This window comes from Myodes glareolus, chromosome 15 (assembly GCF_982192425.1).
Source record: "Myodes glareolus chromosome 15, mMyoGla1.1, whole genome shotgun sequence".
Classification (NCBI taxonomy): Eukaryota; Metazoa; Chordata; class Mammalia; order Rodentia; family Cricetidae; genus Myodes; species Myodes glareolus.
The window spans coordinates 48,132,249-48,151,026 of record NC_142040.1 but is presented as its reverse complement, the minus strand read 5'-3'; the positions used below and the strand labels follow the sequence as shown (position 1 = coordinate 48,151,026).

The window sequence follows — 18,778 nt, the reverse complement described above, 5'->3', positions numbered from 1 at the left end:
TGTCGCTCGCCTTCCTCCCCGCCCCCGCTTTGGTGTCCTACTGAGGGCAGCTAGGGCACTGCCAACTCCTTTTATGGTGAGAGGATGGATTCTTCGTCGTCTCCCCGCCCAAGCCTGGTACCTACCCACCCGTCCACCCACGCGTCTGCCAAGTCTCACCCGGAGCGCTCGGGCGTACACACCAACAACCACACACCCACATATCCGCTCTGCCGCTCCCGGGTAGAGTCCTAAAGCAATTGTCCTGATAGCCCAAGACCCACAAGCTCGGTCCGCGGGTGGAATGTGAGAGAATTAATGCCCTCTATCCCGCAGAGAGACGTAGACCAGACCCTGGTCCCAGCAGCATCCCCACTAAATGCTCAGCTTAGGAGTGGCAAAAGCGCGTGCAGGGACTTCCCTGGGGCTCGGCCCGGGTGCTCTCAGTACCTCTGAGAGAGGGAAAGCACTGGAGCCACCTCCCCAGCGATGGCACCCCCTCGGGTCCCTGCAAACCTCCCCAGGCTTTCCGCTCCGCCCTCTATCACCAGGCTCCCGGGCGGTGCCATAGAAAGACTCGCCCCGCCCTTTCCATGTCAGCCAATGGGCGCCCGGGCCGCGCGCTGACTGTCTCCGCCTTCGCCAGGGAAACTTGCGGGGAGGAGAAAAGTTTGTACAGAGTCCAGGGCGAGAGCCAAGCTCGAAACCCGGCAGCGGGAGAGGAAGATGAGCAGCCCCAGATCAGAGCCCCAGGCCCAAGGGACCCCGCGCCGCCCCCAGAGCACAAGGAGCGGCCTCAACGGCAGCCGCCTTCTCCGGTAGCTGTCCCTTCAGCCCGCTGCTGGGGAGGAGGGAACCCGGACCAACGCTCCGTTCCACCTGCACGCGTGGCGGCACACCTGGACGCTGACCTCCCACACCAGACCTGCGGGCTCTGCAAAGCTGTGACTCGCCCTGGGGAGAGGTAAATCAACCAAAAAAAAAAAAAAAAACCAAGACCCAAGACCCTTCTTCAACTGAGCCTCGCTTACTTTCTAAGCTTCTTGAAAAGCTCTGACCTCAGTTCCGGAAAGTTGGCAGACCCGGTTCCGAGGAGGGCAAAGTCTTGACAAGTTCCGCACTGAGCGGGAAGAAACTGATGGCTGAGGTTAGAGGCAGGTCCAGATCGTCTGCGGTCTGAGCCTTGGGACGCACCCAGCTCCTAACCCCACCCTACAGGTAAGTTGGGATGAAGGTTTTTGCATGGATGGCACAGGAGCCAGGCTCTTTCGGGGAACCAAAGAATAGAATGTGCTTCCCAAATGGTCCATAACTTGTTTCAGTGAGAATTTTATCTACTCCATCGGCAATAGTACTAGCAAGTCACTTTTCCCTTGAGAAGGGTCTTGCTCATCTTGGCGATGAGTTGGGAGTGGGGGCGGTAGGCGGGAAAGGCAGTTATCAGTTTATAAATATTAATGTCAGCAGAGTGGTGCTCTTGGCAGGACGCATTCAGAGCTTGGGGATTTGAGTAGCCACAGTTAGTAAGTGGCTGCAGATCAGGAAGTGGGATCGGGTTGCTCTCCCTTGTCTCATCGACATAGCATTTTTGGCCATGGGTCGAACACCTTGCAAGTGGTAAAGGGCTCACCTCTCCCTTTCCTGTCTTTCACCATCTCCAGATCGAACCGTGAGCCCCAACGCTGTGAACAGTATACTGACCACCAGCATGTCCATTCCTGGGGTCAATGCGTCCTTCTCCTCCGCGTCGGAGAGGCTGAACAGCCCAGTGACCATTCCCGCAGTGATGTTCATCTTCGGGGTCGTGGGCAACCTGGTGGCCATCATAGTGCTGTGCAAGTCGCGCAAGGAGCAGAAGGAGACGACCTTCTACACTCTCGTATGTGGGCTGGCTGTCACTGACCTACTAGGCACATTGCTGGTAAGCCCAGTGACCATCGCCACATACATGAAGGGCCAATGGCCCGGGGACCAGGCACTGTGTGACTACAGCACCTTCATCCTACTCTTCTTTGGCCTGTCGGGTCTCAGCATCATCTGTGCCATGAGCATTGAGCGCTACCTGGCCATCAACCACGCCTACTTCTACAGCCACTACGTGGACAAGCGGCTGGCCGGCCTCACACTCTTCGCGGTCTATGCATCCAACGTGCTGTTCTGCGCACTGCCTAACATGGGCCTGGGCAGGTCTGAGCGACAGTATCCCGGCACCTGGTGCTTCATCGACTGGACCACCAACGTAACGGCCTATGCCGCTTTCTCTTACATGTACGCGGGCTTCAGCTCCTTCCTCATCCTAGCCACCGTGCTCTGTAATGTGCTCGTGTGCGGCGCGCTGCTCCGCATGCACCGCCAGTTCATGCGCCGCACCTCGCTGGGCACCGAGCAGCACCACGCGGCCGCCGCAGCAGCAGTGGCTTCGGCGGCCTGTCGGGGCCACGCGGGTGCCTCCCCAGCCCTGCAGCGCCTCAGCGACTTTCGCCGCCGCAGGAGCTTCCGGCGCATCGCGGGCGCGGAGATCCAGATGGTCATCTTACTCATCGCCACCTCCCTGGTGGTGCTCATCTGTTCCATTCCGCTGGTGGTGAGTGTCTGGGGCTAGGGTCCACTCGGTCCTTCTCCTGCATTCACTTCTCTCCCCTCGCTCCCCACTTTCTCCCTGAGTCCTTGGCGGGGACAAGTTTCCTCCAGGTCTGGACTGGGACCTGCTCAGGGCTTCCCTAGTAGACCCAGGCTTTTCTTCTAAGTCCTGACCCTAAAGACTTGGCGGGTGATTTCCCCCGAGGTCCCCTGAGAGTCTTTCCCCGAAAGCATGGGTTCTGAGGTCCCCTGGACAGCCCCCTGCGCTCCCCTCACAGCCTGTTGTTTTGCTTTGTGTCTTCCCAGAACCCTCACTTGCTGGCTCAGTCAGATGGGGGTGGGGACTAAAGGGTTACTTACTCTAGCGCTCCACTCTGTGGCCCCCAGAACATTGCAAACCAAGAGTGATAAGCTCTGTTGAATTCATCCCTTAGGAGAACTGTGGGTTTGGGTGTTTTGATTTCTGTAGGCCTTTTGCTCTTTCCTAGATTATGCAGCATTTTAAAGTTTGAATAGATGAGATGCTTTTTAGTTTAAAGGCCAGACGGAAGAGAAAGAGTGACTTGTTTAGAATAATCTTGAAGCTGCTCCCCACTCCCCTCCCTCAGTCCCTCCCCACCCATCCATCCTCGCCTCCACAGACACACACAAAACCATGTCACGCTTGAGAAGACACTTGAACAGGGTAACGTCCAAATTCAAGTTCCTTATTCTTTTTGCAAGCCAAGAAAGCACGGTGGAGTTGGGAAGTATGGACAAGTTGATGTGATCGGGCGGGCGTTGCATTTTAATTCTCAATGACCAGGAGAGGTCCGGTTTCTCCTCGATGCAGCTGGCTCCCCTTAGGCCACCAGACTCCGATCCCACTACTGTCGTGTTACAGTCACTTCTAATTTGGGCTTTTGTGGAGTAAGTGTCGTCGGTGCTTTGGTGCACTTCATCTTTGAGGCGACACACTCTTTAAAATTGCCTTCAGTGAGCGCTTACAATATAAACAGAGAGGGGTAGACGCCTCTTAAGGTCTCTGCTTTTGTCTGTTCTTGGTAGAATGCACTAGAAACAGGTCAGTGTTAGAACATGATTCTTCGTCTAGAATTTATCTTGTCCCAAGTTCTGTCTCTCCAAACACTGCATTCGTGGAAATTCTAAACCAACTATTCAAAAAGAAATTACTATCTATGTTTACTGGGACCAAGTGGAAATAAACTTAATAGGCTATTATTCTTTTCTTTCTCATATTAACACTACTAGGGATCTTTGATATAAAATATTTTTATCTCTTACCAAAGTGACTGTAAATGGAAGAAACTTAGTGGCGGCTGAGAGCCAGCATACAGTAGCTTCTTGCCAATCTGTATAAACAGAAGTCAATATGACTGGCCAGCAGGGCCTGTAAGCCATCCCAGAACCTAATGTAATTTACAGAGTTAAGTCACACTTGAGCCACATAAATATATTTTACTGTCTGCAATGTCAACTCAAAATAAAGTGAGAGCTGGAAGGGAAGGACCCTGCTTCTGCCTCTAGCCTCCCTGTCTGCTACTTCACGGGACAGTAAATGACCAAGTGAGCAGTTGTAATTCACAGGACGTCCACTTCGTGGAACTGAGGAATGGAGCTAGGCCATTAGTAACCATGCACATACTTTCTAGAGGTTTTGGTTACACGTGAGCATGTCATGCTACTGATTCACACGAAGCTACTCATAAAGTGTTCTCTGTCATCGGCAGAGGCCTACAGAACTAATTCTATGGGCTGACCCGCCCCTCAGGTTCAGGGTCATTTATGACAAAGCATTACGACCTGGAGCTATATTTATGGCTGGCAGGTTAATTACATTTTAGCGAATGAAAAATACCGTCCAGTCTAAAGGAAGTCAGAACTGGGTACCGATGTTAAGTAACCTCTATTTGAAAGCTGGGACTGACTCAGCCAAGCTCAGCTAAGGGCCGCTCTTGTTGGTCAGGAGCCTGAATGCTTTTGTGAGAAAGAACTAATCAGGAAATAAGAGCAGCTTCCGATTCTAGCCTTGAGTTTGAGCTACAAAAAAAAAAAAAAATCTACTTTTTCAGAGGCCAGTTTAAATTAAAATCTGTGGCAAGTGATGGGAAGCCATAGAACCCACATACTCACCCACGATTCAGTAATTATTGAAATAATCAAAAGAAACTTTCAGATATCGTCTTTCTTGGCTTATTTTACAGCCCCGCCCCCAGGTTTCTCATATATTCAGAGAAGAAATGAGATTCAAGCTCTGAGAACTCCCTGCCGGTGACAGCGGTTGGGCAGACTTTCAGTCCGAAGTGGAAGATGAAGCACCTGCTTTCACATTATTGAATAAAATTGAGTGCTAATTCCACTGGAGGAAATGAAGCCCTCTGGGTCATTTTCAGGGCTTTCGAAAGGCTACCTGGCCTCGCAAGCACAGCTTGCTTGGGCTTCGAGAGAGCTACATACAATACAGAGGGAAGACAGAGCAGGCAAGAGTCTGCCTTCTGGACCCGTGGGAAGAGGCCAGATTAGCTCTGACAGCACAGTTGATAATATATTTAATATGAAAAGCAAATTTTAATTTGTTGTGCAAAATGGAGCCTTGAAAACTAAAGTTGAGGCAGGCAGAGAATTCCGCGGTGGACACAATGGATGTGCCAAGCCTGCGGAGTTCTCCGCGGGTCACAACCAGCGGGCACAGAAAGCGTGCGCACACTCCTGTGCAGCACAAACAACATTTGGTCGGAAGACGGTTTTTGTCATCTTGTCCTTTCTGCTATTTATAACTCGTCGTGGGGTTGGCTTTGTTTTGTTTTTTCAAAGCAGGAGAAGCTAAAGAAACGAAAGTACATGCTTAAGATAAATATCTTGCATTCTGTAGGAACATGCCATCAAAACTAGATCGATTTCTGGTACTTAATTTTGCAGTTCTAATACTAATGTTGAGATAACAGTTCTAATCAGATCTTCTGCCTCGGGGCTACAGAGCTCGAGTGTCAGGTTTGGAACTGCATTTCCCTCCACACAAAGGCAAGCCACGGGCATATTTACTGCTTATTTGTTGCTTTTCGTTCTTCTTCCTCTGAGCTACCAGTAGTACGGCAAATTAATCATCTGTCTTGGTCAGGTAAATTTACGTCCTTAGGGAAACCATTTCCTGTGTTTCTTTGCTTACTGTAAATAAGGTGTCGCTATAAAGGCATCAGCAACAGCTTATAAAAGCAGATAAAACTGTAAGCAGGAACTGGAAGGGGGCCCACTAAATGATCATATGAACAAAAAGGCGCATGCCCAGGTAAAAGTAATTGATTATTTTAGATGCCACTATAGTGAAATCAAAGACATTTGATCCCTTTTCTAATAAATGTAGCTAATTTTTTTAAAAGAACTTCCTAGAAGCGATTTTTGAGTCACAGCTTGAAATGGCAGGCCTTTTAGAAGTGCTGGGGTGACTGCAGCCGAGCACATGGAAACAGTTTCCCAGAACCCAAGGGCTCGGTGCAGTCTTCTCAGTGAAGGTTCCACCCACTCAGCACCTCAGTTTCCCCAGGCACCAATGAAGAACAGCGACTACCTGGGTGGCTGGGAGTGCCTCCTTCTTCAGTTCTTCTCGTCTGCTTTACTGGCATCTCAAGCTTTGCTTTTATTACACATGTATTACAAGACTTTTTCTTTTGAAGTGTTGAAGCTGTGAATTAGGAGGAAAAAATCTTTTACAATGTAGATCGATATTAGCCACCAGGGATGAAGTAACTTGCACGCGGTGGATGGCCAGGGAGTGAGCTAGAAGGACACTAAATACCGCCACTCAGTCAGGAACATTTTCCATGACCCTGTCTTTAAAAGGGGGGTGGGGAGTGGTAAGAACTGCTAGTAACAGCTGTGTCAATTCTGGACTCTTCACAAGGCCATGAGATAACAGGGTACACAGAGACAATTCCATTCGTGTGCCTGAATACAGAACAAGTAGCCTGCATGCTCAGATCCAGTTGCAGGGCCTGCCGTGTACTGGATCGCATCTCAATTCAGGCAACTAATTATTGCGCTGGCCTAGTCGAGTCCAACATTTCAGTCCAACGTTCTCTTCAAACAGACTATTAAGTGGGAAGTACGTGTTTTAAAAGCAGCCATGAACTCTATCCCAAAGCTACCTTTCACCTGAGCTGTCTGTGTAGCCCAGAGAGGCCATGTTTCCACATCTATATTAAAAGGGAAGTAGTAAGTGACAAAACAAATGTTAAATCCCAGGCCCTATACTAAGCACTTTAAGAATTTACATACATCCCGAACTGGTGGTGTTCACCTTTAATCCCAGCATTAGGTAGGCAGAGGCAGGCAGAGCTTTGTGAGTTCAAGAACAGCCTTACTACACAGCAAGTTTCAGGCCATTCTGGGCTACAAAAAGGGGCCCTAACCTTTACGTATAAATGGTAAAGACCACAGCCAAAACATGGAGACGTTTGTTTGGTGACAAATCATGGGCATTCACCACACTACCATATGCCCTCCCATTAACTTCCTTGCAGTTGCCTTCTAGTTTTTATCACACCCTCTCCCAGATCTATTTTGGTGCTCCTAGGCTGATGTCTAGTCCGTCTTCAGTGTTCAGAACCCTGGAGTCACTGCCAATAGCAGGCAATAGCTACATCCACCAAGTCTGCAGTTGCTCATCGTCAAAAAGCAAGAAAGTTAGGGGCCTTGTTTGTATCCAGTAAGGTTTTCAGAATTCGTCCCCCCTCTGACTCAGACGTTCTGTTTCATCAGCAACACATGCTGCCATACTGCAGACTGCCCGAACTTATTTATTTATATGACATCTAGGGCTTGCTGGAGAAGGAGCGTAGAAAAGTGCTGCTGTGGGTATTCCTGTCGAGCCTGTCACTGTTGTTTAGGGACAGGAAAGCAAGAGGTCTTTTCTGTGTTTTGCTTTATGTTGAGTTTTTTATTTGGTTTTGTTTTGGGGTTTGTTGTTGGTGGTGATTGGTTGGTTGGTTGGTTTTTCAAGACAGGGTTTCTCTGTGTAGCTCTGTCTGTCCTGGGACTCATTCTGTAGAGCTAGTGGTGGCTTTTAAAGTGAAGCCAGAGCTGCTGTGTGGGTTTTTTTTTTTTTTGAGCTGCTGTGTTTTTTTCAAGCGCTGTTAAATGCCTCAGGTTTTGTTTTTGCTTCTTTTTCCTTACTCTACTCAAAACTAAGCTGAGACTAGGAAGCAAAGTCAAGCCCATCCATTTCGGTTCTCTGAAAAGAATTTCACTGACTTCTGAGAATTTTTATATGAATGTAGAATTGGGATGTATGTACTGAATTTATTCTGAAGCTCTGGGAACTAGGCCTGAGGCCTATGCCTGCTAGCCAAGTGCTCTCACCCTGCACCTCCCCTAGCCCAGAATGTGTGCTTTATACTTCAGGCTTCTCCATATACTGCCCCTGAACGACACTAAGTGATGAGATTCAGGGGCCTGTGCTAATTCTAAGCCCTAGTCCCCATAGAAGTCTTTAAAAAATTACAGCCTCTTTCATTCCCTTCTGCGGTAGTCCAATTCGATTATGGCTGCAGATACAATGAAATGCAAAGGTGCTTTCTCCCTTGCTCCTTGTTAGTTTTGATAATACAAAGGTTAATTTTTCACAACATTGTCTTTTTTTAAATATCACAGAAATTTGTAAACAAAATGTGAACTACGGGTTTTTTTGTTGCTGTTGTTTAAGTGTTCAGAAATTTCCTCTTTTCAGGGGTAACTGTTTCCTTTGAAGTTGTGGAAAGCCAACCAGCAGAAAAACGTGTTAACGTTAATATATAATATATATAATAGATGATAACACATTTTATATATATTTATATATATATATATATATGAAATTCAAAGTCCAAACTTAACCAAAACTATTCTGAAAACTTCTTGTAAAGTACCTGTGCAAAATGCATCCCTAGAGCTGCTGGTTACTGCTGCTCCAAAGTAGAGCAACACTGCCCTCTAGAGCTTGAAGTGTCAGGTTCACATAAACCCTACGACAGACCGGGCTTGCGCATCACATAGGTTCAGGCACCATCACTTCCTTCATCTTTAAAACATCAAGTGTAGTGTGAGTAAAATACAGACCGCAATATTTTCTAGTGATGACCTCACTACTAAGAATAAATTTTAAACTTAAATCCAGCCTGGTAGAACGAATAACGCCTCGTGAAATTCATCTGGAGACTAGAGCCCAGAACAGACCTGATTATCAATAGGATAGGAGAGACCTTGAAAAGTTCAGTGCTTTTAGGTCTCTAGTTTATGCCTGCTTATAGTACTTGGGAAGTTGAGGCAAGGATAGCCAGACTGACAAAAATTACCCTGTCTCAAACACACATACATGCACGCACGCACGCACGCATGCACAACCTTCCAGGGCCAGGTAACAAGCATCAGTTGACAAAGGAGGAACTCTCCCAGCTACCATGGATCACTAAGGACTTTAGTAAAGTGTGTGGAAAAAGGAAACCAAGACACTTTTTTGCGTGCTTGTTTTCGAAGCAGAGGAGGGATGGGTTCTCATTAGAGTAGTCGAATAGTCGCTGAATTCAGCTGAACCCTATCTTGAAGATTCACAAAACTATAGCTCATGGGAACCTATAGGAGGCTTTTTTTTTTAGCAGACGAACTGCATAAAGGACATATACTTCAGAAATAATATGGGGCAGTTTGGGGGAGCGATTGCAGGTGGAAATGTTATTTGGTTGCCTACTGCAACTTCCATGAGAAATGCTGTTGAGGAAATGGATTAGAAAAAAGTCTGGATTCAAGACACAGCAACACCAGATTATTATGGAGAGCAAGGAGTGCCAGGGAGGAAAACTATGCTCTGGCCATTCTGGCTAACAGGAGACATTGATACTGGCTCAAAAGTACTAAGTATTTTCTCTTAATGTAAAGGCATGGGCTCCTTGATAATTTTGTAATGATTACATGGTTAATTGACTTGCAAAATGAGTCGCTTAATATATAGTAACTGACTTGTGTAAATTGCCGTTGGAAAGCAGGCATTACCATGTAAGAGCAGCTACATCACGTCACTGCAAAGGTAAATGCAGCACTTGAAAGTGTTTTGCCAAATTGCTTAATTATAAAATCTCAACGTGGGCCTCTCGTTTGTGCAGGTGCGAGTGTTTATCAACCAGTTATATCAGCCAAGTGTGGTGAAAGACATCAGCAGGAACCCCGACTTGCAGGCCATCAGAATCGCTTCCGTGAACCCCATTCTGGACCCCTGGATCTACATCCTTCTGCGGAAGACTGTACTCAGTAAAGCCATCGAGAAGATCAAGTGCCTCTTCTGCCGCATAGGTGGGTCCGGCAGAGACGGGTCAACGCAGCACTGCTCAGAGAGTCGGAGGACATCTTCTGCCATGTCCAGCCACTCTCGCTCCTTCCTCTCCCGGGAGCTGAGGGAGATCAGCAGCACATCTCAGACTCTCCTGTACCTACCAGACCTAAGCGAAAGCAGCCTGGGAGGCAGGAATTTGCTTCCTGGCGTGCATGGCACGAGCCTGCCCCAAGCAGACACCACCTCGCTGAGAACTTTGCGTATATCAGAGACCTCAGACTCCTCCCAGGGCCAGGACTCGGAGAGCGTCTTGTTGGTAGATGAGGTTGGTGGGAGCGGCAGGGAGGAGCCTGCCTCTAAAGAAAACGCTTTGCAAGTCACGTTCCCCAGTGAAACGCTGAACTTATCTGAAAAATGTATATAGTAGCTACAGGGGTTGGGGGAGCACTGTTTGGGGAACTTTACAAAGTCCTGTGCAATAGACATACACGTGTTTAGCTGTACTCGGAAGGGCTGTCTCTGTCCGCTACTCCTAACAGAACATTGGAGTTTGAGTCTTCAGTGTGGCAGGCGAGTCCCTTGAGTGCCGAGGCCTGATGCGCACTGGCCATCACTCTGATGTGACTCAAGAGCGCAGCGGCTGCAGCTGGCCACCTTTTTCTACTGGATAGGAAGAAGGCAGAAGCTATGCTACTTTCAGAACATCAGAACTTTGGATTTGGCACATACCGGAGTTCCGGATACTGGAAGGGCTCAACCCCAAACTCAAAGGACTATCTTACAGCCGATTTAAGTGTCTCACTAAAGCATGAAATGTGAATTTTTATTGTTAGAAATATAATTTAAGGTATTTATGTTCTTCTCTGTGAGAAGGTTTATTGTTAATACAAGGTATAAAAAAATTATGATACGCCCTCTCCTGCCAGTATAACCAGCTAATATTGTCGATGTTATTTTTTTTCCATAAACAAGTCAGGCCAAAGTATTGAAAACAGAATGAAACTATTATCTATAAAATAGATATAAATTTTTAAAAGAGTTTAGCATAATCAAAGGAAAAAAGATTATTTAAGATGTGAAAATTAAACAACCTAAAATATATTTTCCAAGCTATATATAATGAGAAAAATTAGAAATATAATATTACATTTATTTATCCAGAAAACTGTGATTTCAAGAGTACCTAACATTGATGGTAAATATTTTCAACCTTTGCCCCTACTAATTGGTATTTTTAAAGATGTAACATACTTTTTTAAGGTCTCTAGTTGCCCATAATTGAAGTGTGTAGTATAAAAAGTCTAAGTGGCGTGTTCTGTCCTGAAAGTGTGTGTAGTTTTACTTGCCAAGAGAATGTCTGACAGCATCCTGTCAAATCTAAAGAGGAAGATGGCGCTCTGGCGTGGTTTCCACTCTGTTATATGTGTCAACAGAAACTGACAGTTTTGTGTGACACCCAGGAATACTGTGCCTGTGCCGGGAGGCGCTTTCTCCGAGAAATATTAAGCATGTTTTGTTAACGTGTTCTTGTGAATTGCTTGGTTGTGACCGACTTCTGAGCCTGACTCTGAGGAGGGTATAAGGAGCAGCTGAACCGACTGAAGTTATTCCGGAGATTACAATAAATAATTGTATTCATCTGTGTTCCAGAGCCTAAATTTGGGAAACGGTGTATGGGTTTTTTTTTTTGCTGCTGTTTTGTTTTGGGGTGCCTTCTATATCCTTTTAAAATGAAAGGGTTCTTCTCATTGTTTTTGTTTTGTCTGAAGCGTAAAGACACTTTTATTAGATTTTGAAGAAAAACTCCAAGGCAGCAAGTTGTCAATCTTACCAGCTGCCCAGAGGACAGAAGAGAGAAGGGGCTACGGCTTCTCAGCTAAATGGGCATGGAGGTCAGCCACATGGCAGGCAGCAGCCACACGGTAGGAAGAAGGGCTTTCGAAAGGGAGCCCACTGTACCAGAAAAAGCACACTCGGGCTCTGGCTAGCCTCTGAAAGAACAAGACAGAAAAGACGAAAAGGGACAAGTCACATCTCTCTGCGTGAGGATTTCAACAGGTGGGCAGACCCAGCAGAAGCTCGTGGCAGCCAAGAATCAATTTCACACAGGCAGGGATGCACAGAAGTGCATTGTCTCTAAGTGCAGAGTGGAGACATGCCATGTCAAACACCTGGCCAAGGGACACACCCTCAGGAAGTAGGGTCCACCTTAAACTCTGCTAAAGAAATAGGAAGATTAATTACCCCCTTAAATGAGATGAACATTTTAAAACAGTGCTATTATGAAAATGTCAAGCATAGTATAAAGCCTTATATCTGCTTAGTGGAGAACAAATGGTACTTCGGAACCATGACCCAAGTCACAGACAACTAGAACTAAATGTCACCAGTTTATGTTGCTGTGGGGAGAAGCAATGTTATACTTAACTAGCTCCATGCTCAGTATCCAAATAATTATCACTAACTATTGACATCAACACTTCCTATCAGCATTTTCTCTGTATCAGCATATCGGTATTTCGGAGACAGTAGCCTGAACAAGTCATCAACAGAACCTACATAATTTTTTTCTTTCTTCCTTCCCCTGCTTTTTCTTTTTCCTTTCCCCCTCTCCTTTCTTCTTTTCTTTCTTTCTTGACTGCCTGTCTGTCCATCTGTCTGTCTTTTTTGGCAGAATCTTGCTCTATGGCTCAGGCAGGCCTGTCACTCCTATGGCATTCCGAGATTACAGAAGTGCGCCAGCACACCCAGCAGAGGTAAGACACCCAGATTCAGTAAGACAGACATTGCCTCAGCTTTCCTGGGTGACAGTGAGGCTGCCAGTTTTATGATGGACTTTAGCAGCAGTCTCTAGGCCTGAGATTATGGTTTGCTATTTGCAAATACTTTTTTTCCTGATTAATCGATAACGACCTATCGATTGATCGATTATCGTTATCGATATCATCACCAGGTGGGATTAGAACCCGCGTCCCCTGGCACTAGAGCAGAGCGTTAGGCGCTCCTAGCCGCTGAGCGACGGCTCAAGCTGCTTATTTGCAAATACTTAAAGATATTTAGATAGTGTCAGAAAAGCGAGACACCATCTTTGCAGGCCTGCTGGCTCTGGTATTCAGGTAAGGGTGGCAGGAAAGGAGCATGCAGACCTACCCTCTAAAATGCTTTCTGTCACCATCTGAATGAGTGCCCAACAAACAATGGTTTCAGAAAATGTGTTTCACCTCCATGACCATGATCCACAGAGATCACCATCCCTAGATTTATATATAAATTAATGTATGTATATATAATATATGTACATATAACTTCATTTTTGTCCCTGGGGCAACCACAACTTCACTCGTGAACTAGCATTAGTAATATGTAAGACATATCTCACTCATGAACTAGCATTAGTAATACGTAAGACATATCTCACTCGTGAACTAGCATTAGTAATATGTAAGACATATCTCACTCGTGAACTAGCATTAGTAATATGTAAGACATATCTCACTCATGCTTACTTCAAGTTCAGTACCAAGAACGCTGACTTGGCTTAACCTTGTTTACTGAAATATTCACATACTATGACATTTATTCTTCAAAGTATATATCCTTTAAAATGTTTTAGTAAATTCAACTAAAAAATACATCCATCACTGATTCCCAGTTCCCAAACATTTTCATCATCCCAAGAAGATGATGCATATGCCATATGCAATCAGTCCACACTGTTCTCAGTCCTGGCCCGAGAACCAGTATACGCCTATTGATTTCTCTATTGTGAACTTCGTATACAAAGAAAATAATGCAGTAACTGGCATTTTTGTGGCCATCTTTGTGTTAGAATAACATTTTCACGACTTGTTGATAAGGCAACATTAATCAATACTTTATTCCTTTTTATATCTGAATGATACCCTTTGAAATGGACATACCACTTTTTTTATAACTTTTTTTATAGTTTTTTTTAGATTTATTTATTTATTATGTATACAGTGTTCTGTCTGTCTGTATGTTTGCAGGCCCAAAGAGGGTACCAGATCTTATTATAGATAGTTGTGAACCACCATGTGGTTGCTAGGAATTGAACTCAGGACCTCAGGAAGAGCAGTCAGTGCTCTTAACCTCTGAGGCATCTCTCCAGCCCGGACATACCACTTTTTAAAATCCACACACTAATTGACCAGTGTTGCACTGATTTCACATTTTGGCTACTTTAAATAATGCTAAGAACTTTCTTATGTATGTTTTTAAGACTTCTGGGCTCATAACTGGGAATGAAATTGCTGGTACATACAGTAATTCTAAGTTCAATATTTTGAGGCAATGTTGAACTCTTTTCCACATGACTAAAACATTTTACATTTCCACCAACGATGTATTAAAGTCCTTGATTTTTTTTTTGATTTAACACTTCAATGATAAAGAAAAACAAAAACAAAAATCAAGATGCTTACTGACTCCAGGAAAAACAAAGAGGGGTCCAGGAATGGAAAGATAAATACTAAAGTCTAACTCAATTCTATGTAGCAACCATATACATAGTCCCTAAATATTGACTTTAGAATGAGCCAAATCAAAATGAATTACATGGGAGACAGTAAATATACCATAATCAAGACTTACCTGCAGCAAAAAGAAATGTCTTAACTACTAAAAAATGAATTAAAACACAGTAAGAACATAAGAAGTTAAAGAACACCAAGTGCACTTTAGAAAATCTCCCACATTGTTGGCAGAAGTGCAAAATTAATACAACCACCTTGAAAATAAACTTGCATAGCAGGTTTAGGAACCAAAATACGACAAAAAAATATGTCTTAATGCATGGCTTTATAAGATGCAACAGAACTAAACAGTTCATTGGTCACCACTGGAGAACGCAAGGGAACCAACATTAAACAAGGAAGACATGTGTGGGGACATGGACAGAACCAGAGACCACTGCATTAAGGGGAGTAAGCTAGATTCAGAAAGACAAATACTTTTTTTCCATATGCAAACGAGAGAGAGAGAGAGAGAGCGCGTCTTAGGGAGTGTTTGTCTGCAGAAGGTGTGGAGTATGAAACTAGAGACTGAGAAGGAAGATACCTTAAAGGAAGTCAAATGAGACAAAATGGACTATATGTAACAAGAAAAAAGAAAAGGGGACAGTTTGGGAGAGGGAAGGGAGAAGGAGGCAGTAAGGAGGAATGAACAATAAGAACAAAGCATAATGGTGTATATATATATGGGGGTGTGTGTGGGTGTATATGTATATATATACACACATATATATGTATATATATGAAAACGCCATAATGAAACCCATCATTTTGTATGCTAACTTCAAATTTTAAATGAAAAAGAATTAGGTCTTTACTCCTAAAAACTGTTTTCCAGAGAAAGAAAATATAGTTGACTCAGAGAGTGTCTCTTTAGTTTCCTGGGACCAAAAGACAAACAGAATTATCACTATCATATGACCTCTAGTGAAAGAATGACCTAGATCGGATGGTTAAGCTCATCAGCTTGATGCTATGTGGAATCATCTATGACACAGGCTTTTGGGTGTATCTATGAGATGTTTCTAGAAGAAACACCCACCCTGAATGTACGTGAGCCATCCCACAGGCTGTATCCTGGACTGAACAGAAAGGAGAAGCAAGCTGGGCACCCGCATTAGCTCCTTCTGCTTTCTGACTGAAGATGTCACATGACCAGCTAGCTACCTGATGCTGCTGACACCCCGCCTTCCACTCCATGATGGGCTGTATCTTCAAATCATGAGCCAAAACAATGCCTTCCTTCTTCAGGTTTCTCTGTGAGGTGTTTTATCCCTGCAACAAGAAAAGCACACCAGACAAAGGCAACCAATAGATGCTAATAAGACTAAGAAGAGATAGCTAGAAATATTTAACTTCCAGAAGAAGTAGTCAAGGCTATAAACCTCCTCCTCTACCCCCCCCAAAAAATGAATCTTAAAAGCCTCCAGAACCAGAACCCATTTATTAGCCATACAAACACAGAAGAAAATTAAGTAGGATGAAATAATCAAAATCTAAAATGTGAAAAATACTAAAGAAAAATGGCTAATTCCTTTTTAAAATAATGGGGACCAGAGGTGGAAGCTAAGTGGTCCCTATTGCTGAAGACACCATGCACTCTGGAAACAGAACCAAGAGACCCCTGAGCTGGGACTGGCCTCAGGACTAGCTTTCCTGGCACCAGAAGGCACCATGGAGGCTTCTAAAGGAGGGAGACAACCAACAGTCCTAGCCAGCCATGATGCCTATGAACCACAGCGATGACCAGCAGGCAATGATAACCCTAAGGATACAGCACCAGCACATATACCTTGGCAGGAACCAACAGCTCTCTAATTAAACTTACGACCCACTCAACAAAAGAGAAATCATGCCTGGCACTGGAAACCTAGTCAATTACCCAGGAATACGAAGTCATGGCTCTTAGAAGAGAACCACCTTCAACCACCACTTTACTAAACCAGCATACTCCTTAACTAAAGTCTAAATGACTTTTAAACAAAGATAAGGGTAGTCTTCACCTCTCATCAAGGAAAATTCTCTTTGTAAAAGATGGAGGGCCACTATAGAAAACCACAACCGATCAAAGTGCAGAGTTGTGGAGCCCAATCCCAATGGATACATCTACAAAACACTCCTGTACCTAAAGCTCAAGGAACATTGAGGAAAAGGGGCAGAAAGATTGTGAAGAACCAGAAGATCAGGCTGGAGAGATAGTACTCAGCTGTTAAGAACACTGGCTGCTCTCGCAGAGGACCTAGGTTCAATTCCCAGCACCCACCTGGCAGCTCACAACTGTTTGTAACTCCAGTTCCAGGAGATTGACACCCTCGCAAACATATATGCAAAAAGCCAATGCATGTAAATTTTTTAAAAAGGAAGAACCAGAAGGTTAAGGAGTTTTTTTCTGAGACTGTGTCTCTTAGTAACATTAGAAGCTACATCAGAAGCCCCACCCACATGACCACCCAAATGCAAGCAGAACAAGGGTGACAGCAGTGGACATGTCAAACTGGACAGAGAAAAGCCCACAGGCCTCAATCCTACACAAGGACTGCTAGCAACTGAGGAAGGCTGGGAGCAGAAGTGTTCTTCCCCAGGAAAGAGCACACCAATTGGTTTTCCAGTGCCAAATGGCCAGCCCTGAAAACATACAAATGAGTAACACTACACAGACTGGACAGGTTATGTTAAAGTGTGTGTGTGCGTGTGTGTGTGTGTGTGTGTGTGTGTGTGTGTGTATACACACAATTAGTGAAAAGAGGCCATGATGGATTTGAAGGAGAATGGGGGGGTTATGATAGGTTATGAGAGGTTTGGAGGGAGAAAAGGGAAGGAAGAATTGTTGATTATGTTATAATCTCAAAATAAAAAAATGAAAATAATAGTGGGAGAGAAAGGAGACTTTCAAGTAATAAAGAACAGTGAGACATATCAACACAGCTATGAACGGGATCTTTCAGATCTTTAATATTATCACGCAATATCACATAATACATACACTAACCATTTTTAAAACTGAATTTGTAATTAAAAATATTCTCCTAAAAAAAAATCTAGGCCCAAGTGACTTCATGTGTGATCTCTATTAAGAGAAGAAGGGTAGGAGAGATACTTCTCATTTGTATGGGGCTCAGCATCATTCCTATTTGAAAACTGAACATAGACATTAAAATATAAAATCCTCATTGTAGTATTACCAAATTGAATTAAGCAGTACTTAAAATGGATAAGCCATGATGACTAAGAGAAGTCTAGCCCAGAAATATAATTGATTTGGGCTGGAGAGATGGCTTAGCATTTAAAGGCTAGTTAGGATCCCAATCAAAATTTTAAGAAATATAATTGATTTAACATTTGTAAAATAACTGTAACTTATCATAAAAGAGATAATTTAGTTTTATTTTATGCACTTATTTATTTACATACATACTTGCTTATTTTCTGAGGCAGCTCCTGCTGTGTGGCTCCAGCTGGCCTGGATGTCACAATCTTGCCCCGGCTCCCAAGTGTTGAGATGACAGGCATACGGCAGGTCGGAAAGGACGGCTTCTCAACGAACAGTGTTACCAGTCAGACATCAAAAACATGAGCCTCAGCTTCTACCATGTATTACATATAAAATGACCTTAGCAAGAACAAACCTAGTCCCAAAAGCTAAAACTCAAAACATCTAGCAGAAACTACGGAAATTCTTTGTGACTTAGAAGGGCTGAGGAAAACCCTGTATACACACTGACCTTCACCCCAGAACAGTGTTTGAAGAGAACTACAGGAGAGAAAACATTCACATTATCAACTCATCAAGACTTCTATTCAATGTTAGTTACAAGACTGAATAGAGGAACCAAAATTTAAAACGGGAAAATATGAACATGCACTTCCCCCCAAAAGAAATGTCAAGGAAGCCCACGAAAAACAGCACCAGAGACTGGGGTGCAGGCCAGCTGGGAGTGTTTACCCACCCTGGCTTCAGTCCCAGCACCAGGTAAACCAGGTGTGGTCGCATGCCTATAATCCCGACATTTGGGAGGTGGCAAGAGGGACAGCAGTAGTTCAAGTTCATCCTTAACGGCATAGCAGTCAACTACAGAGCAAGTGCAAAGCCAGTTTAGTCCGAATACGTGAAACACTGTTAAAAAAAGAAAAGAAGAAAAGAAGGGGGGGGGGGAGGAAGGAAGGAAGGAAGGAAGGAAGGAAGGAGGGAGGGAGGGAGGGAGGGAGGGAGGGAGGGAGGGAGGGAGGGAGGGAGGGAGGGAGAGCGGGCGGGCGGGCGGGCGGGCAGGAAGGAAGGAAGGAAGGAAGGAAGGAAGGAAGGAAGGAAGGAAGGAAGGAAGGAAGGAAGGAAGGGAGAGCAGCCCCACATCACCAGGGAAATAGATACTTAGAACAAAAACATCCACTAACCTGG

The 18,778-nt window shown here is 44.6% G+C and overlaps 1 protein-coding gene across 1 annotated transcript; it reads left to right on the top strand.

Annotated features, from left to right (window-relative positions):
• The first annotated feature begins 640 nt into the window (after positions 1-640).
• Ptger4 (prostaglandin E receptor 4) lies at positions 641-11,494 on the top strand. The gene is made up of 3 exons (XM_048428638.3): positions 641-1,197; positions 1,641-2,563; positions 9,690-11,494. Exons 2-3 carry the CDS (start codon positions 1,688-1,690, stop codon positions 10,278-10,280), a joined length of 1,467 nt encoding a protein of 488 aa, XP_048284595.2. The 5' UTR covers positions 641-1,197; positions 1,641-1,687; the 3' UTR covers positions 10,281-11,494.
• Positions 11,495-18,778: the final 7,284 nt, after the last annotated feature.